This window comes from Olea europaea, chromosome 10 (genome assembly GCF_002742605.1).
Source record: "Olea europaea var. sylvestris chromosome 10, O_europaea_v1, whole genome shotgun sequence".
NCBI lineage: Eukaryota > Viridiplantae > Streptophyta > Magnoliopsida > Lamiales > Oleaceae > Olea > Olea europaea.
In genome coordinates, this window is record NC_036246.1 from 36,839,211 (window position 1) to 36,861,105 (window position 21,895).

The window sequence follows — 21,895 nt, forward strand, 5'->3', positions numbered from 1 at the left end:
TCAATTGTTCTTGTAGAGATAGACCCGTCAGATGATGCATCCACCATACTCTTGAATGATGGGAGTAAGCCAGTGTAGAAAAATCTGATCCGGGTCTTCTTGTCAAAGCCATGTTGCGGGCACTTCCTTAACATGTTCTTGAAACGGTTCCATGCCTCTTCAAATGATTCTGACTCGATCTGGTTGAATATTGAGATGTCATGCCGCATTTTAGCTACTTTAGCTGGCGAGAAGAACTTGGTGCAGAATTTATGAGCTAGCTCGTTCCAAGTAGTGATGCTTTCGACAGGGAGTGAATCCAGCCATTCAAGTGCTTTATCCCTCAAGGTGTGCGGCAACAAGCGCAGTCTTATAGCATCATCGGAGATACCTTGGTATCTGAAGTGTTGACACATATCAAGAAATCGAGATATGTGTGTATGTGGATTCTCACTAGCCATCCCATGGTATTGATGCCCATTCTGAAACAGTTGAATCATGTTTGTCTTCAGTTGGAAGTTCGGTTGCCCAAATGGAGGATATACAATACTAGATTGACTTTGCACCACCAATGGTGCCATGAAATCCCCAAGTACCGTATTTCCATCATCTTCCACTGCCAAACCTTCGTTGAGTGGAATTCCCGGTCGATTTTGCTCGTTAGCCATTTGTTGTACCACTCTTGCTTCCCTTTGCCTGTAACGGAATGTACGTTCGATCTCTGGATCTATAGGGACCAAGTTTTGATCAGGTGCTCCTTGCATACAAGCCCTGATATGGCAGAATTAACACAAAAATTCAATATAAACAATAATAAAATAAATCTAATAAAATTAACAAGTACTAAACTAAATAAGTTCGAATTAGTGTCATAAAAGATAGAATTAAAACTAAAATTCAATCCCCGGCAACGGCGCCAAAAACTTGTTCACGAAACATTTCTTTTAATTTTAAAATCCCACCGCAAGTGTACGGTTCGTTAGTAAGTAGTAAAATGGACTATGAGTCCAAGTATCGTTCCCACAAGGATTGGATTAGCTCTAATTAAACTAATGTGACCTTAACCGAATCCAATTGCTAGCCATGACAGCTAATATGAGGGACATTGCTAGCCAAAACGTGGCTATGAGGAAACATATGGTCCAAATGCAGGGCCAGGGAGGCTTTCCTATTCCTCCATACGCCCCTCAAGGGCATTACCAGCAAGAAGATGAAGTTCAAAGCCGTACGACAACCTCGTTGGACTATAGCCAAGGTAGAAGCCCATTTGAAAGGGAAGTAGAAGTTGACGTTTCCTCCAATTATGCTTCTGGTCGACCCACTGAGGTTCCTTTGAACCATGATAACTTCCCACCTCCGTATGAGCAAGAGCAAAGACATAGGAGGTCGGACAGTGTATTTGACAGAATTAGCCCCGCTGAACTGAGGCTCAGACAACAACAGTATCATGAGCCTTGGACAAGGCCACCGCCTCCACCTCCAATGCCTCAACAGTCGGAGAAAAGGCATGAAAATGCCTCCCGTGCTGCTCCGCCTAGAAATAGGAGCCAAAGGAGGGAGGAAGAGGCTAGGAATCATCTATGAGCCTCTCACCAATAACCGAGGTATGAGGCTGAAGGAAACGATTCTGATAAGCAGCAGATGTCCTATGACTTGGACGATGATGATGATGATGATGAAGACTTGCCATTCTCAAGGGAACTAAGGAGCACCCAGGTCCCGAACCACTATGTTATGCCAAAGATACCAAAGTATGACAGAAGAGGAGACCCAAAGAAGCACATGAATGCTTACAAAACTCACATGAGCCTAAGAGGCGCCATCCCAGCTGTGAAATGCAGAGCTTTCCACTTAACACTTAGCGGAGCAGCTGAAATTTGGTATAGCAAGTTACCACCTGGGAGCATAAGAAGTTGGCCCGAATTCAAGACAAACTTCCTGAAGAGGTTTGCTGTGAGGAAAGAGGGAGAGGCCCCCATCCAACGTCTCCAAGATATGAGACAAGCACATGGGGAGTCCCTAAAGAGCTTCCTATCACGTTTCACCGATGAGATGACATATTGTGTGCAAGTCACCGACCGTGAGGCGTTATCTACATTGAGAGGAGGTCTGAACATAAACACCCTGTTCTGGAGGGACATGCAAAATCAAGACCCCACCACCTATGATGCCCTACTTGAGATGATGAGACGGAAAATCATCAATGAAGAATTGATTGAGTATAGGAATAGGGCGAATAGAGGCCTCTCACCTCCTCAAAGGCAGGGTGCTAGAGGGCCGACCTCCCACTTGATGGACTACCAAATGAATCGAGCTGGTAATGAGAGTTCTGGGCAAGCACTGGCCACCACAACTCTTAACATCGTCCCTACATTGGCATAGGATGATATCAACCTAGTCACCGATACCCTGCAGATGGGAACTCCACAAGGATCCCGTAGGGGTAGAAGTCGAGGCCGAGGTTCAGGACCTAGAAATAGGTCGAATCAAAACCCACCTAGATACTGTGTATACCACCGGTCCTATGGACACGACACAGCAGATTGTCGAGACTACGCTCACCGTTCCTGGCAGGAACCCCCTAAGGACAGAAATGAATCGTCCTAGGTGAACAGGCCCTCGCCTAGGTACGCTAACCGACCTGGGCGAGAAGAGGTCGCTCCACGTCAAAGGGATGTCTCTCTGCAACGAAGGAAGCATGATGCAGAAAGGCCTAGAGAAGGGCGCAGACATCGAAGAAATCGACAAACTCAGGATGAGGCCCCTATCCACGAGGTAGATACCATTTTTGGAGGCCCTTATGTAGACGGTAAAACGAGGAATGCCAAAAGAAATTATGCCCGTGAGGCCAAGCGCCCCCCGCTTACCAGCTATATTGTGGGCCACAGCTCTCGGAGGGATCAAGTTCCACCTATTGTCTTCACCCAGGAGGACACAGAATGAGTTCACTATCCCCACTGCGATGCACTTATGGTAAGAGCAGGCATAGCCCGGAATGGGTTCAAACGAATGTTAGTTGACAATGGTAACTCTATCAACATTCTATTCGGATCCACCTTTGACAAGATGATACTGGACCATGAGTTAACATCTACCACTATTTGTTTGTACGGATTTACCGGAGATAGCATTACTCCGAGAGGAAAAATCACATTCACGGTAGAGATGGGGGAGTCTCCCAAACCACAATGAACTTCATGGAATTCCTTGTTGTTGACAGTCGATCGGCCTACCACGGAGTATTGGGTAGGCCAGCCCTAAAAGAATTGGGAGCCATTACCTCCATCCACCACCTATGCATGAAGTTCCCGAATGAAAATGGGGTGGCAAGGGTGAGAGGCGACCAAAGAGGCTCAAGAGAATGTTATATAAGCTCCATCAGAAACGTAGAGCCCTGGGACGTCTACGTAATTATTGCCGACGTAGTCATGGCTGATGCCCCAAGTGATGCTCCCGCTGAACCGGAAGATGTCAAAATGATTGACGCACCGCACCACCCAATTCGAAAGTATTGGTCATCGATGAGATTGATCCCCGCATAATTGAACATGAACCTCAAGCATCCCCAGTTGAGGAACTTGAGAGCTTCTCGGTGGACCCCCAAGACCCATCCATATTGTTGAAGGTGGGCAAGGGCTTGTCCAGCACTGCGAAAGAAAAGCTCAAGGATTTTTTAAGTAGAAACCTCAATATCTTCACTTGGAGGCATGAGGATATGGTAGGCATAGACCCCAAGGTCAGTTGCCACCACCTGAAAATTGATCCTAAGGTTGCCTCGCATAGACAAAAAAGGAGAGCCTTCAATCCTGAGAGGTACGAGGCTCTGAAGGAAGAAGTTCAGAAGATCATCCAGAATGGCTCCATCTGGGAGGCCACCTATCCAAGATGGGTCTCCAATCCAGTTTTAGTGAAGAAACACAACGGCAAGTGGAGGATGTGCATCGATTTCACCAACCTCAACAGAGCTTGCTCGAAGGACAGCTTTCCACTTCCAAGGATCGACCAACTGGTAGACTCCAGGGCTGGGCACGAATTATTGAGTTTCATGGATGCATACTCCAGCTACAATCAAATCCCCATGCACCCGACCGATGAGGAACACATATATTTCATCACAGACCGAGGCCTTTACCGTTACAAGATAATGCCCTTTGGGTTGAAAAACGTCGGAGCAACATATCAAAGGCTCGTCAACAAAATGTTTGTAAACCTCATCGACAAGACAATGGAGGTCTACATAGACGGCATGCTAGTAAAGAGTTTGGAAGCTGGGGACCACATAACGCACCTCAATAGCACCTTCCAAATTTTGAGAAGATATAGGATGAGGCTCAACCCCCTCAAATGCGCTTTTGGAGTGGCCTCTGGTAAATTCTTAGGATTCATGGTCAACCAATGTGGTATTGAAGCCAACCCTGAGAAGATTGAGGCCCTATGCAAGATGAGGTCTCCCAAAAGCCAAAGAAGGTGCAAAGCTTGACTGGACAAGTGGCCACACTTAGCCGCTTTGTCTCCAAAGCTACGAATAAATGCCTCCCATTTTTCAAAGTGCTAAAAGTTGGGAAGAAGTTCCAGTGGAATGAGGAATGTGAAGATGCCTTCTAGGGACTGAAAAGGCACCTAGGGCAGGCCCCCTTCCTCTCCAAACCGAAGTCCGGTGAAATCCTACAGCTGTATCTAGCTGTCTCCAATGAGACCATCAGTGCGGTTCTACCCGAGAAGAGGGAACCACCCAACTCCCTATTTACTATACAAGTAAAGCACTCCTATCGTCGAAAGCCCACTACCCCGATATGGAGAAGCTCACTTTGGCCTTGATCACGGCCTCCAGGAAGTTGAGACCCTACTTCTAAGCCCACACCATACACGTGCTGACAAATTTTTCCCTAAGGTAGGTATTCCAAAAGCCCGATGCCTCAGGAAGATTATTGAAATGGGCGGTGGAGCTAAGTGAGTTTGACCTCGTGTTCAAGGCTAGGGTAGCCATCAAGGGCCAAGCCTTAGCTGACTTTGTGGCAGAATTTCCCAACTTACCCGAGGTGGATGAAATCATGGAACAAGCCGAGCCCCCAACGTGGAACATATTCGTTGATGGGTCGGCTGGGGATGTTGGCTCGGGTGCTAGAGTTGTCCTCATCAGCCCGGAAGGTCACAAGCTGAACTTGACAATGAGGTTCGGGTTCAAGGCCACCAACAATTTAGCAGAATACGAAGCTCTTCTCGCAGGCCTCAGGTTAGCCAAAAAAATGCAAGTAAAGAGGCTACTCATCAGTAGTGACTCCCAACTGGTCGTTAGTTTGGTCAACGGTAACTTCTCAGCCAGGGACAAAATAATGGCCTCCTACTTGAAAATGGTGATGAACCTCATCCCGTCCTTTGAAAAGTTTAAGTTGATCCAGATCTCCTGTATCGAAAATACAAATGCAGATGCACTCTTCAAACTTGCAAGTTACAAGGATTCCAAACTGCTCACAGTAGTCCCTATAAAGCACCTCCTCATGCCGTCAACCGAGGCCCCCAATGTAATGTGGGTCACTAGGACTCCTACCTGGATGCAGCCCATCATGACATACATCAAGGACCAGGTACTTCCCACTGACAAGCATGAGGCCTACAAGCTAAGGAGGAGGTCAGCCCATTTCCTCTTCATTGATGATGTACTCTATAAGAGGAGCGTCTCCTCTCCACTCTTACGATGCGTCGGAGGAAAAGAGGCTACCTACATCTTAAGAGAAGTCCATGAAGGTGTGTGCGACAACCACTCTAGAGGTCTATCTTTGGCACAAAAAATAATGAGGCAGGGCTACTACTGGCCTACATTGAAAAGGGACACGCTTGAGTTTGTACGAAAATATGACAAATACCAATGATTCTCTCCTGTCTAAAGACAACCATTGCAAGATTTGACCGTGGTCTCCAGCCCTTGTCCTTTCTTGAAGTGAGGTGTGGACCTCATAGGTCCTCTACCAAAAGGCAGAGGAGGTGCAAGCTTCGTAATTGTGGCCATTGATTACTTCATGAAGTGGGTTGAAGCCGAACCCCTAGCAAAAATTACAGAAGCCAACACTTCCAAGTTCTTGTGGAAGAATATCATATGCTGGTTCGGGATTCCCTACTGGATCGTCTCAGACAATGGTAGACAGTTCGACAACAAGAAGGTCAGAAGCTTGTGCGAAGAACTTGGCATCAAGAAACACTTCTCCACGCCTCACCATCCACAAGCAAATGGCCAAATTAAGGCTGTGAATAAGATAATCAAGAACGTCCTGAAAAGGAAGCTTGATGTGTCAAAAGGAGCCTGGGTGGATGAGTTGCTGCAAGTTCTTTGGACAATCTGAACCATCGCGAGGATCCCAACAGGGAAAACACCTTTTCTCATGGCATATTGGACTAAGGCGATGAGCCCCGTCGAGGTCGGACTTCCATCTCCTCGATGTCTGTATTTCTATGAGATAACAAACAACGAGCTTCGCAGGTGCGACCTCGACTTCATTGAGGATAGGAGAGATGACGCCCATCTGAAGCTCGGCACATATCAAAGAAAGATGACGAAGTACTTCAACTCAAAGGTAAAGAAGAGGTCATTTCGAATCAACGACTTGGTCCTTAGGAGAGTCATCCTCACCTCGAAGGAACCTGGTACCGATTCCTTAGGCCCGAACTGGGAAGGTCCATTAGATAGGAGATCCGACTCGGGACCTACTGTATCAAAGACATGAACGGCAAGGCACAACCCCGTCCATGGAACATTGAGCACCTCCGAATCTATTATCAATGAATGTACTACCTCGCTGGACGATCTTTCCCAGCTTATGTAACATTTAAATAATTCAATAAAATTATCCATGATTGAATTCATATGTCACATTACGTCATTACCTCAGAGGAGAGGACAGCGTCCCATCTTTGGGCCACCTCATTTGAACTCTGAGGATCATGTACTTGCCTCCCTTTGACGAGGCTGAACGCCACTGGAAAAAGCCTCAGCATGGCTGAACCATTCACCATGTTAGGAAGCACTGTCACATCGAAGGAGAGGACAGCGTTCCATCTTTGGGCCACCTTATTTGAACTCCGAGGCGCATGCACTTACCTCCCTTTGGTGAGGCTGAACGCCACTGGGAGAAGCCTCAGCATGGCTAAACCATCCACCATGTTGGGAAGTGTCGCCACCTCGAAAGAGAGAACAGCGTCTCATCTTTGGGTCACCTCGTTTGAACTCCGAGACGCATACACTTGCCTCCCTTTGGCGAGGTTGAACGCCAGTGGAAGAAGCCTTAGCATGGCTGAACCATCCACCATGTTAAGAAGCGCCATCACCTCGGAGGAGAGGACATCGTCCCATCTTTGGGCCACCTCGTTCGAACTCCGAGGCGTAAACACCTATTTAGGCACAAGGCTCAACCACTACTTGCTTCACACAACTATCTTTCAAATCAGATAATATTCCGAGTTCGGCTGAAATATGGTCCAGTCAGGATCCATTCAGGTTACAATTATTAAGCACAAGTACAATTCATTTGCTTAAGTCCAATACTGTTCATGGCTCGTGTGGTTTACGGACAATTTACTCGCTTAAGTGACTGGATTTAGGATACCAAGTTAAAGTTATTTAGTTCTTCAATCAATATTAAGTTCAATTGCTTGACGAGACCAACACACTTAGGATAAAAACATTGAACAAAAGAAGGTATTCCATTGATTTTCAATCAAGATTACAAAAGGGGGGCCTGAGGTCAGTACATCAGAAATAACTGAAAAGAAAATTATCCTAAGCCTGTGATGACAAGGGAAGTGCCTCAATAGCTGGGGCCTCCGTAGCTCGAGCATCAGAATTTCCTTCGTCTGCCTCCGCTACTTTATCTCCAACTGCTTCATCAGTTGGGGTTTGAGGCACTTCATCCACAAACTCCGACCTCAGCTGTGACAGGTCTTGACTTGGGTAAAGCTCCTCAGCCCTCTCCATCATCTCAGCATAAGCATAATTTCTCCAGTAAGTGCTGAAGCTCTTATACTCCTTGGTATTGTGGAAGTTGGCGATGTAGTCTTTCACCGCCTCTTCCCTCGCCTCATGGGCCTCCTCCCTTGCCTTAGTCACATCATCAACATACCACTTAATCTGATCCTCCAAGAACTTGTTGGGCCCCTGCCAGCTCCATGTTTGCCTTCTTCAAGGCTTCAGCAGTCACCTTCTGGTGGTCATTCTCCACTTTCTTGGTCAAGGAGGCCACCTCGTACTGGGACTTATATACCTCCTTCTTCAGCACCTCGATTTGAGCTAAGGCAGACTCCAACTTCACCATATCTTCAAGTTTTTGAGCCCTCACTTCATCCGTCTCAGCTCTAGTCCCCTTCAGCTCCTCTGCAAGGGAGGCCGTCTTCTTCTCCGAGGATAGGGTCCTCATTTGAAAGTCAGCGAGGGCCTTCCTGCACTCCAGTGCGAGGCCAAAGGTCCTCACGCTTTGGCTCATGAGGGCCCTAGTCAAGTCTATAGCGTCGCATGATGAGGCGTACAACTGCCACCTATCCGTCCAGAATTTGTAGAAGCTTTCGATAGTACTTCAGATCTCAGGTGGCAAAGCCTCCACCAACGCTGGAGCCAGGACCTCCTCCCTTCCAGCAAGAAAGCTCGGAGACTTCCCTTGCACCCTCGCAAGTCTCTGCTTGGTGGCCTCCTCCTCTTTGCCTCAGCTGCCCTCCTCGCAACCTCTTCCTTTGCCTCCTCAGCCTTAGCTCGACGAACCATTTCAAACTTAACCGCTTTCGAGGCGGCTGCAAGGAGCTTCGGCTGACTGGCTTCTTTGCCTTCATGGGACACAGAGGTCCCAAACTTTCCTGACGAGCTGGTGACGTGCACCAGCTTCCTCTTCTTTGGCTCCTCGAGGACTTTCTCCTTCTTCCGAGGCTCTTTGGCCTTCTCCAACCTCTGAGGTGTCCCCTTTTCAAGGGCCTTGAATTGCTGTCCTTCGAGAGGCGCTCTACCCTGTCCCAAATCTCTTTGGCACCACTTGATCCGGCCTCAGGGGCCTCGCCTTCACAGTGGATGTGGCCCTAAGTATAAAGGCCATGTCAGGGCTAGGTATTCCCTCCTTTTGAACTTATCTGCAAAACATGTCAATGCATTAGCATCAAAACAAAAGGCAAGAAATACACTAAGTATAGGAGCCTCTTACCCTTGGAGGCCATCAGTTTGAAATCAAGGAAGTAGCTACTTCGATCGATGAGGTGGTCAAAGTGGCGAAGCTTCAAAGGTCTCTTGTAAATGTCCTCTATCACTTCGAACTCTTCCTTGCTCAGCTCGAACCTCGAACTGCTATTTGCAAACGAAGCCTCAACAATTAAAGTGTGTTTGATTGACATGAAAAATATTACCTAGAAAAGAAAATATTTTCCATCTTTTGTGGAAAATAAAAACCACCTCTACCCAAGGAAAATATTTTCCTTAAAAACAAGGAAAATTAGGCATATTTTCAAAAGTTGGAAAATATTTTCCATGGAAAAAAAATAGCAATCAAACACTCCAAGTGAAAATTTGGATGGAAAACCAATATTTTCCATGGAACTTCTTGACAAAAATAGAAAAATCTAACACTAAGAGTGTGTTTGATTGACATGGAAAATATTACCTAGAAAAGAAAATATTTTCCATCTTTTGTGGAAAATAAAAACCACCTCTATCCAAGGAAAATATTTTCCTTAAAAACAAGGAAAATTAGGCATATTTTCAAAAGTTGGAAAATGTTTTCCGTGAAAAAAAATAGCAATCAAACACTCCAAGTGAAAATTTGGATGGAAAACCAATATTTTCCATGGAAAATAAATGTAATCAAACACACCCTTAGAGAAAAAAGAAATTTGAATATAGAATGCAAACTACTTAGGCTGGGAGACTCACGGGCTTCGTAGTACTGGGTCGGTACTGTGCAAGCCAAGGCAGTGTCTCTCTCCACCGCCTACCACCTGCCCCTTACCCAGAACCACGACTCCTTCCATCCCTTAATGGAAGAAGGCAACCCCACCACAAATGGTGCATGAGCCCCCCAAAGAGTTAAGTAATACCACCCCCTTGACTCCTTACCTATTACCCTAGGCTGGAATAGGGTCATGAAGACGTGGAAAGGCATGTCCTCCCCAAGCGACACTTCCTTCCATAGGAAGTACGAGCCAACCAACTGACTCCACCCATTTGGCAGAACCTGGGTCGACGACAACATGAAGTTCCTCAGCACCGCCCTAAAGAAGGGGTGTAGAGAAAGACACATACCTGCCTTAAACAAATATTCACTCACCGCCCCGCCACGTACCCAGGCCTTGGATAGCAGGCTCGCTCATGGGCCTTGGGTACTAACATCTCCACATAATGAGGTACACATTACCTCTCCATTATCTCCTCCAGCCTCTTCGATGTCACATTCGAAGGGACTCTAGATGCCTCCACTCTACATTGTAGTCTACTGCCTCCTCGGTCATAGCATACTGCTCAACTTCGAAGTCTCCCCTATAAGTAGACCCCTAATCGAACGACGCGATAGTAACCAACTCCCTACCCGAGGTGGACTCCATTTAAAAAAAAAGGACTAAGAACACAATACAAGGGATTTTCTGTGAAAATACCTACAGGAATAACTACACCGACGAATTGCTGCTAGAAAGTCAGGGGACAAAGAGCTTCGATGCCAAAAAACTTAAGCTTTGAAAGAAAAATCAGATTGCAAAGGTAGAAAATCCAGAAAAATGGGGGTCTCTCGCCTTTTATACGGGGCCAGGACGAACCCCAACCGTCCGATCAAAGCCCATCCAATCTGGACCCTTCATTCTAAATCAAATCCGAGGTGTAGAATTCAAACGGTTTTTCAAACCTACGCCTCAGATTAAAGCGTGTCCCCTACGCACCTCCTCCAACATGTCTGCTTCTAGAAGCTTCAGCTATTCTCATGATTACGATTTTAATTCGACGGTAGCAGACGCCTTGGAAGTTGTAATGGTTCAGCCACTTTTCCTCGAAAATATGCGCAAAACATCAAATCATTGGCACAACTGTCGAGGAACAATTATTGTCAATGTGCCTTAGAATTCAGCCATCGAGCCTCGCAGGCATCAAGCCTCGTAGGTTCGGTTTCTCAACTACCTCGACTTCTTTTTCATAATTCAGCCATCAAGCATCGTAGGTTCGATTTCTCAACCACCTCGGCTCCTTCATCATAATTCAGCCATCAAGCCTCGTAGGTTCGATTTCTCAACCACCTCGGCTTCTTCATCATAATTTAGCCATGAAACCTTGCATGTTCAGTTATCCCAACCACCTCAGCTTCATCATTATCATCACTTCTCAGACAACAGCAAATCTCTAACTCCAACCATGATATAAATATCTATACTTGGACTTGGGGGACTATTATTTGGGGTACAAAATTTCTTTCGACTTAACTGGCTGGCTTTACTTCATCAAAGTCATTGCATTACATAAATGACTATACTTAGACTTGGGGGACTATTGTTACGTTTTCGCACACTTGGGCAACCTACCGGGGCCCACAACCAACTCATGCCAGACCACATGGCACTCAATCCTAGGTAATTTGCATAGTCGAGGCCCACAAATCGAGGTCTACAGATGCCTAGGCCCATGTACACCGAGGCCCATTTATCATTGCCTCATGAGGAGCTTCCGAAGCCCATATGCCGAGGCCCTTTGAAGATGGATGAGGCCCTGTTTGTCGAAGTTCTATAGCCGAGGTGACATCTCCGAAGCACAAAGCAACATCTTCCATAGACACCTCTCCCAAGAGATCTTCTGCACAAAGATCTACTTGAAGATTGATAGGACGTTTGTCATCAGTATAAATGTTAAGTCTTGTCACTAGTAGAGGCGACTCTACCAATCAATAAATGTATAACAGGTTAGATGCGGCCGATGCCTGCAATTTGACATGTAACTCAATCGGATGTGGCCACGTGTACCCCGAACCAAAGGTCATGATCTAACTAGTGAAACTGTAAATACTCCCCCATGTACCCCATACAAAGGCTAATGCAAGAATTAATACAAGAAACCATACTTTACTCAACTCTCTCTCTTATTATCTTACAACACAAACGAGTTCATACAAATTTGGATACACATTTACAAACATCGATTGGTAATTATTGTACAATCGATCAACGAACATCCCGCCAGATTCCGAACGTTCTCGTCCCGGGTCGTTGAGCTACTCTTACGCCCTCGATCCATCCTTTAAAGACCGTCCACGTATCTTAGCGTGTTGGACTTTCACTCACGTGTGCGCGGGTGGGTTCGGTATCTGTTGGCAACATTTATTGGGGTCAACATGATCCATCCTCATATGGATTGGACAAGATCAATAAACTCAAAGACATACTAAAACAATCCAGTTAGGTCAAAAAACTGAAACCCTAAGCCAAATCTTAGACATATTCGCAATTGAGAAAAGAATACTAGAGTTATGCATCCTCCCAGTCCTATGCCTTCAAAGAATTGATGGAAGGTTAGAGCAGCAATTAAAGGCTTTATGGTTTTAAGACTTTTCGAGGCGCCTAAAGCAATTCCAATAATTACAGAATGGACTATAATCCCCAACTCCAACACCTACAGTCCAATGAAAATTAACGATTAGTATCAAAATCAGAGTACATATGAAAAAAATACTTGGCACACAGTAACAATGTATATTTATACCTGTGAGATTACACGATGACGAAGAACTTGTGTTTCACCAGAGTCGGTTTCCACGGATGCTGATCTATGAGCATGACCATGGATAGGGTGAGTATGAACAGGGACAACTCCTCCGTCATCGCCACTAGCTATTTGCGCCATGCCGCTTGATTTCTTGTTGTAATCAGAGGTTGCATATGTGTCCACCATAAGAGTTCCAATGGCAGAAACTATTGCCACAAAGCCTGTGAACGGGAAATCTCCCCATGGATGGGCACTGAGACACGGAGATGTTAAGCTTTCAAATGCATCAGGTGGTACGTGTTTGAACCCGGTCGACAAAATTACTCCAGTGGCAAATGCCTTTATAATGAAGAAAAAGCTTCTCTCCGGGCTCAAAGCTGGTACTGTCTTACCCAAAACATGAAGACAAACCCCAACTGCAATCACAACGAGGATTGAAGCAAGTGCAGCTAACTTATATTTCAGAGCTAAGCTTTTGTTCCGTTCTTCCTCTTCGGCTTCGCAAGTACATTCCCCTAAAACTACATTCGGAAGTTGTAGGATGAAAGCCACGAAAACCATCTTGCAAATCCATCCACGTGAATATGATTGTTTCATAATTGAAACACTTTTGAAGATTCAATAGACTTTTTTTAAATAATGAATTCTGTGAATTTCATGGATTTTTTATAGATTTATATGGAATTAGTGAAAGTCTTTCGTAAATTTTTATAGATTTTCATTTTAAAATTTTTATACTTTTGTAGAATTCAAAAGACTTTCATTTGAAAGTATAGTATATTTTTAAAAATAAATAAAAATCAATATATCTAAATTTAATTATAAAATTTTCATATAAAATTTTATAATTTAATAAAAAAATAGATATTTTTCAAAAAAAATAAAAATAAATGAAACAACAAAAGAAAAAGTTACAAGAATCCAATTTAAATTTTTCATAGAAAATAGAGATAAATAATAAGAGAGAGAAAGAAAGATAAATGAAGATAATCAATAAAAACAATAAATGTTAATCATACATGTCCATGTAATGTTAAATGAAAGAAAGATTTAAAAAAAAATTGTGAAAGTATCTCAAAATCTCATTATTAATGAGAGACAAATTTTAATATTTTATATGAGTACTTTCTGCTTAAAAGTTAGTACTTTAGAAACTTTTATAAATATCTCTAAAAGTTATTAAAATTTGAATACCCCTAAACTTATAGAAGCTTTTAAAAAGTTTTAATTGAATATATCATAACTTTTAGAAATTTTTTAAAAGTTTATAAAAGTATCAATTGAATACACCTTAAACTTTTTTAGATAGTCTCAAAAAGTTTCAATTGAACCTCTAAACTTTTTAAATTTCAAAAAATCATTAAAAGTCTCAATTGAATGTACCACCTTAAAAGTCACTGTCCCTTTCAATCAGAACGATGAAGAAGTCAAATAGGGTTTAAAATTTGTATGGCTATGTCACTTTTGACGGAAAATGTTGACAGATGCTTTAACATAATAAGTGTTGGCAAAATATGATTGAATGTAAATGTTAATTATATTTTATATAATCTAATGATCAGATGCCACATGGAATTGTGGCATGATTCTAATTTGTATTATGGAAACATAACGAGCTCATCAAGCCTGATATTTCTCTCCATATGTATCTAAATTAACCTATATTTTCGATATATACAAGGAAGGTGAGATCATAAATATTCTGTAAGAATGTCGACATAAAAGCTATATAAGGAAAGAAATAAAGAAATGTAGTCACTTATTTTCTTACATGTTTTATTGATATAAACTGCTAGGTTGATTTGTTTTTAAATTTTTTGGCCTACTGTGTATTTATAAAATCTTATAAACACGGTAATTATTAACATCTATAAATATGGATTTAATTACGTAATATTGTGATAAAAATTTGTATAAATCTAGATATTCCAACTCAAATTTTAATAGATTGTTTCGCGCGGGTTAAGTCGCTAACAATTAAAAAGGGTCAGACGATTGTGTAAGGGACGAAACCTCTTGAGACAAAGTCCCAAAAAGGGGTGTTCTTTTATTGGCGATGGACTTTACAATTGGGAATGAAAAACAACGTGCCTCCAAGGGGCGCAAGCACACGAGTTACAGAAAAATATTTAAGTCTAAAAGCTAAGGAAATGAAAATTACATATTTCTCTGTTCGAGAGTTTTGGATTCGGTCCTTTGCTTCTGCGTCCTCTCTCCCTTTTATACCTCCTAGACGATCTCTTTGTGATTAACTACCCTGAAAACTGCTTGATCGTCCTATAACTTCCCACTTTCTTTGTAGTGGCCATTTTGTCATGAAACTGCCTCTTAACTGCTGTCATTATCTTTCATCGTTCAACCGCTTTCGATTGAATTCCTTGAGTCGTGGAACGTGATAATGCTACTTTAACAACTGCCTTGATAACTGCATTCCTTGATAACCATGATGCGTTATATTTGTTGATACCTTGGACGACTTGAAAGTTTGGGCGAGAGTGGAATAACAGCTCTGGACGACCGTATGACACCCCATTCGTTCAGATTCTGGGCGACTCGCAAACTTGGGCAATGGCGTCACCGCATTCTTGGGCCCCTTATTTGGGCCTTCACCCTAATTCGTTTGATTGGACTTCGTTCTTTGGGCTATCCGATTTGGGGATCCTTCAATTGGGCTTTATTCCTTGGGCTGTTCGATTTGGACTGAATTTTTATGTGTCAACATAGATTTTATTAAATTCTAGGTATTTACAAAACTTGGATTTTATTAGATTCTATGTATCCCGATCATTTGTGAAAATCCAAAATTTCAATTAATTGAAAGGATTTTAATAGATTTTCAATATATTACAAGTCCACAAATATAATGTTAAAAAGTAATATTATTTAACATTACTAGTATTCAATACTAACCAAGTATACATTACTATTGACATTTTAGTCTTGTTTAAACCTAGGGATATCAAAAGGGTCGAGCCTCGTCGAAATAGGGCTCGTGCGCGGCTCGGGCTCGTAAAATCACGAGCGCGAGCCGAGCAGGCCTCGTCGAGAGCCCGTTCAGCTCGCCTTGAACTCACAAGCGGCTCGTTTCAGCGATGAGCCACGAGCCGAGTGAACTATAGTGACCAAACGGTCACTGAAATTTTTTGTTTTTTATTTTTTTCCTTTCTGCTATAAATACCCCTTAACTCCCTTTTTTTTCCATATCAATTATCTCCTCTCAATCACTACTTCTCATTTCTCAACTCTTTTTTATTATATCAATTATCGAGTTTTTACTCTCTTGTGTTGCAAAATATACAATATCGATCATTTTTTACAATATATTCAATTACAATTTCAATTCATCCAATTCTCACAATCTCACTACATTTATATTTTTCTAGTTATTATATTTGGATTTCATCATAAATAATCAAATAAATGGATCAATACTCATTTGTTGAGAGTTTATTCGATACAGGATGTGGGCCACATGGCAAATTGCTTAGGACGCCGCAAAATCAATTTCCAAATGAATTTGTCGGTCTAATGTGACATACCCATACCTGAAGAAAGTTCACATTCACGGTCAGAGAAGCCACAATCCAATTGATTTGAATGATATTAACGTTCTCGAAACGGAACATAAGAACGAAAATGTCAAATTAAACATCCCAAATACGAGGGGAAAGCGAAAGGGCAAAAAATAAGCAAAATGTTATGATCACTTTAAATTGATTTCAATGGGAAAAGTCGTCGATGGCCTTGCAGAATCTAAAACGGTATGTAAATACTGCCAACAAAGATTGACATGGTAAAAAGGAATTGGTACCACCCATCTCAACCGCCACTACAAAGCATGTGCGGCCAGACATGGACTTCTTCCAGCTGGTCAAACACAATTGCAATTTGGCAGTCCAGGCGCCGGTTCTACGACTTCACCCCTATCCACGTGAATGTATTTGGAGGACAATACTCGAACCGAAATTGTGAAATTTGCTGCCGCCACTGAGTTGCCTCTGATTATTGTAGACAACCAACACTTCGTCTCATTTGTGAAAGAATATCTGCAATCAAGGTATGTTGAAGTAAGTCAAAAAACTCTTCGTGCCGATACGATACAATACAATATTTCAATAATTCAAAACAACAATTAATTATGAATTTGCAACAATATGAGGATGTTATATCTTTAACTTCTGATATATGGGAAGAGGTTAATAAAAGAGCATATATAGCTACAATCGTACACTATATAGACTTACTTTGGTGCATGCATAAAAAAATTATTGCTTTTAGAATTATTGAGTTTCCTCACAATACTAATAATATATATAATGTTATTATCAGTTTGTTAGAGAATATAATTGCGAGACTAAAATTTGATCTTTTACTTTTGATAATGCTGTGTTAATAAGGTAGTCGTCGATAAATTATGTATGACACTTCAACCTGATTTTGGTGGGTATTTATTTCATATTTGTTGTGTGTGCCATATCATGAATTTAATTGTGCAAGATGGTTTAAAACATATAAAGAATGAATTTCAAAGAATTAGGAATGCATTAGTATATATTACGATCTCTCCTAATAGAAAACAAGTATTTGAAAATTTTTGTGCCGAACTAGGGGTGACGACTGCTAAAACATTTGTTAGCGACATAAGCCATAAATGGAACTCTACTTACTTGCTATTAAAATCATGTAAAGGTTTCAAATATTTAATAACTGACTTTTATAATAATAGACACGTTACAAGTGATGACGATAGTATGTTGAATGAATCCAATTGGGTTTTAGTTTTGAAAGTTAAACGATTTTTGACATCTTTTTATGAGACCACAAAGATTTTGTCCGGCGTTTATTATCCCACAAACAGTATGGTACTTGAACACCTTTATATAATTGCAAGAATATTCCATAAATATAAAAATGATCTTACTTTTAGTGAAATTATAATTACTATGGAATTAAAGTTTAGAAAATATTGGGAAGAATTGCCTATGTTATTTCCTTTAGCATGCGCAATGGACCCCCGATATAATATTTCGAGAACTAAATACGTAATTGATCAAATCAATAAAACATTAATACTTGATACACCTATCACCTATAAAAATTTAGAGCAAACATTATGTGGAATGTATGATTTATATGCGGAAAGAATGAGTGCGAATGTTAGTCGAGTACCCTCTGCACCTACTCCTTCAACTGAAATTGAAGAAGATGATGTTGAAATAATGAATTTATTTCAAGGCATTAATACATTTAGATATGATACAACTGCAATGTGTCCATTTAGTGCCATGTCGTCTACATTTGCATCTCATCAAACATCGGCCGCAACTTAAAATGCGATGCCTGTTGAATTAATTGATTACTTCAATCATAATATGTCAACAGACAGAACAATTAAAAAAAGTTCAGAAAAAGTAATTGAATTCTGGCGAAAGTATGAAAGATGTTGGCCAATTGTTTTTGCAATTGCGAAAGATCTCCTGGCACCTCCATTAGCACTGTTGCTCCAGAGTCTGCTTTTAGTGTAGGTAAAAGTGTTTTGATCGATATCAGGAGCCGACTGAAAGAAGATGTTTTTGAAGCGTTAATGTGTGTGAATGATTGGTAGGACGCTCATTTTCGACTACAACATAAATACGCTAAAATTGCATGTCATCAGGTAAGTGATATTTAATTTAGTTATATTAATCAAAATTTCCTTATTTTTTAATCGTTAAATTTAATTTTCTTTAAAAAATTGTACACGTTACAACAAGTTGTTTGTGTATAATTTGTAACTCCGCCTACTTAAAATTGATATAGTCAGTCTCAAGCCTGAATAAAGGAGGAATGTTTACATTTTATCTACTTTAAAAAGAAATTAAAAAAATATTTTTTGTAAATGTATTTCAAAAAAACAAGTCATCTTTATTATATAAATATTTTATATTTTATATAAATATTTTATACTTTATAAAAAAAATTACAATATGATATAAATAAAAAAAAGAAAAAAGTGTCTTCATTAAACTATTTGTATTTTTTAGCACTTTTTATTTTTTTTAAAAAGTGTTTTCATTACATTATTTTTATTTTTCTTTATTTATAAAAAAAAAAGGAAAAAGATGACGAGCTCGTGAGCCAAAACTCGAACTCGTCCGAGCTTGTGGGCCGAGCCGAGCCCAAGCTCGGCTCGTTGAAAACGAGCCAGGAGTTCGTAAGGTTAAGGGCCGAGCCGTGCCACCACTATTTGAGCCTCATTTTTATCAAAATATATTTTTTTCTTTTTTTCCTTTCAACCATACATTCTTCACTAAAATAATATTACACGTAAATAAAAAATTTCTCCTTATTCTTCAATCACACATTTTTTCAAAAAAATAATTATTTCAAAATTCATTTTTGACATAAAATGGGACTCGAACAAGGGCTAAATTACATGTTCATTTAAATACAAAAAAATTATGATTAATTTAATAGAACATATGATATGCTAACACTTAGATTCATGTTCATCTCCACTAGTGCACATTGGCATTAATCAAATTGTCCCAGCTATGTATTTGCCAATTACTCTTTCTTTTTTTCTTTCTTCTTTCTGTATTTTTTTTTTTTTTTTTCTTTTTTTTTTCTTTTTTTTTTTTTTTTTTTTTTATCCAGCTTTTGTGTCCCTACTCCCTACATGTATTTAAAAAAGCTTACGGAATAATGGTGAATTAAATTTAGTTTTAATAAGTTGTTATAGTCGAATAGTTTAAACTCCAAAGAAATTGTTATTGTTTTTATATTTTTTCACATTTAAAATACGATCCTTAATTGATTAACTTGTTAAATAAAGGGAAAGATTAATCAAGAGCCCCGACGATTTATTGATAAAACAAGAGTAATGTACCAAAATATGGATTTATTTATTCTGATTGGATTAATGAAAAGTAACAATAAAATTCGATATTTGTACAAATTAAATAGAAATATGTTATTAATTAACTATTTTATCATTTTGAGAAAAAAGTCAATTTATACTTTTTGATTTTTCTTGAATGTTGACTTTCTGATACTACAACCCTAAACGTGCAGAACACAGCACCTTCATTACTTCAGCGTCGGGCTTCAATATCTATTTTGATTGCACCAAGTACAAGAAAAGATCTCGTGAGAGTTAGTCCCTATTTGGTGGTCTTTAATTTAACTTAATTTTTATTTCATACTCATTTTTAATCATACATTCGTACAATAAAATATTCTACACATAATTCAAAACTTTTCTCTACATTTTAATCATACATTCTCCCAAAAATACCATTTGAAATATAGTTTTTTCAAATTAAACTCCGTCAAAGAAGGGCTTAGCATGAGTCCACATGCATCGTGTTCTTCAAAACGAACCTATAGGATGAAAGGAACTTAACTAAGGATATTTGACAAAGAGCAAACAGAGTCCGAGGACCGAAAGAGATAACTTCAAGAGTTTCTTTGACAGAATAGTAAGGTTGGATGGATGAAGCAGATCATTATTAAAATGGTTAAGAATACGTGTATTGCACATAATTTTATAATAATATTTTTTCTGCGTTGTTGACATTCGTAATCGCCAAGAACATGTATGGGATGGTTTTTGTATTTGCTTTGAAAAACAATCATTCCGTCAAATTACATTTTATTGAATTTCGTATGATTCACGAGTACTATTCACACCATTCTTTTTTTTTTATATAGAGTTTATTCGATTGTTGTTATATGCTTTATCAACCCAGTCCTTTTAAAGCAACACTCATGCCACTTGGATTAAGAAATTACATAAAACTTATCTTAATTAGCAATCATCCAATTGCTCTAAAACTTAAGAAAACAATTGAGTAATAAATAAGATTGATCATGGAATTTTAAAAAAAGCAATGCAACAATGAACAAGATTGATTATAGTGTTGAAAATATGATTTGATTGATGACCTAAGGACCCCGTCTTCAATTGAGATTGTCATGGATTTTAAAAATCCTTTGAATTTAGGTGTTATCCTCAATAACTAGTAGATTTATAAAGATTTCTTTAATAAAGGGATTTTAAAAGATTTGAACGGATTTCAAGCTCAAAATACATATAATTGATTTTTTTGAAATTTCACCATATTTGAATTTTCTTAATGTGAAGAGATGAATTTGAAATTGGATTTTCTATTAATCAGCAAACTTTTTTTTCTTCTTCTTATCAATTTGAGCAGCCAGGCTGCGAATTATTCAATTCACTAGCAAATCTTGGGATTCTAAGTGAAGGTTTGCAAAGGTTTTTTGTTAATTGTTTTTTGGTGAACTGTGAAAAAAAATGCATTGGGAAAGATTAGAAGTGGTGGCTAGTGGTAGCGATGGCTCTGGTGGTTATCGAAAGAAGCAGTGTTGGAGGATTGGATCGATCTATAGGGACTTGGAGGTGTAGAGCCGAAGATATTCCTGGAAATCTCTCTGGAAAGACAGGATATTGAGTACAAACATTTATTTGAGAAGATAAATATGAGGAAACTCGATCAGTTCTCCAACACTACTTCTTTTGATCACCACCAAAGCCACTGATACCACTAGTCATCACTTCCATTCTTTTCCAATTAACAACTATTTTGAATGAAATATGTCCAAAAGGATCAATTGCGCATATAGATTTTGGACATTAATGTCAAAACTTAAAGGTTTGGGACCAATAATGCAATATGGCAAACGTTTGACACCATTTGAGCGAATTTATCAAAAAGCTACAAAATTAATTTAAATTCAATTTTTTTTAATCTAGTAAAAAAACATTATTTTCAATGTTATTTCAACGATTTTCAATGTCTCAGGGTTGAATTAAAATCTTCCGTAGCTTAAATATGTAGTAGTGTCGTAGCGTATGTACAAGTTGTCTTCGGCGCTTCACTCCAATAATTGACAAGCAAGCAGCCCACTAAGGATTCTCGTGTGTGTTAGAGGGCCATATATGAAGATCCATGATTGTATTCCCATTTTCTTGTCATCTGTTGATAAATGAAAGGGAAAAATTCATAAATCCTAGCACAAGTATAGGAGATTTCAAAACTAAGATGACAAGTTTGAATGTGCAAAAATCAGAAATATAAAACAATCAAAGAGGATTTCATTACAATTAATCCCTAAAATCAAGCAATAAGTTTCCATCCGAGGGCGAGGGGGAGAGAGAGAGAGAGAGGATTTCGTTGCAATTAATCCCTAAAATCAAGCAATTAGGGTGTGTTT

At 40.0% G+C, this 21,895-nt stretch overlaps 1 protein-coding gene across 1 annotated transcript; it reads right to left on the reverse strand.

Annotated features, from left to right (window-relative positions):
- Positions 1–12,007: 12,007 nt before the first annotated feature.
- Positions 12,008–13,246, reverse strand: LOC111400606 (zinc transporter 5-like). The gene is made up of 2 exons (XM_023028010.1): positions 12,674–13,246; positions 12,008–12,586 (listed from the first exon to the last, which is right to left on the reverse strand). Exons 1-2 carry the CDS (start codon positions 13,238–13,240, stop codon positions 12,359–12,361), a joined length of 795 nt encoding a protein of 264 aa, XP_022883778.1. The 5' UTR covers positions 13,241–13,246; the 3' UTR covers positions 12,008–12,358.
- Between the last annotated feature and the right edge of the window lie 8,649 nt (positions 13,247–21,895).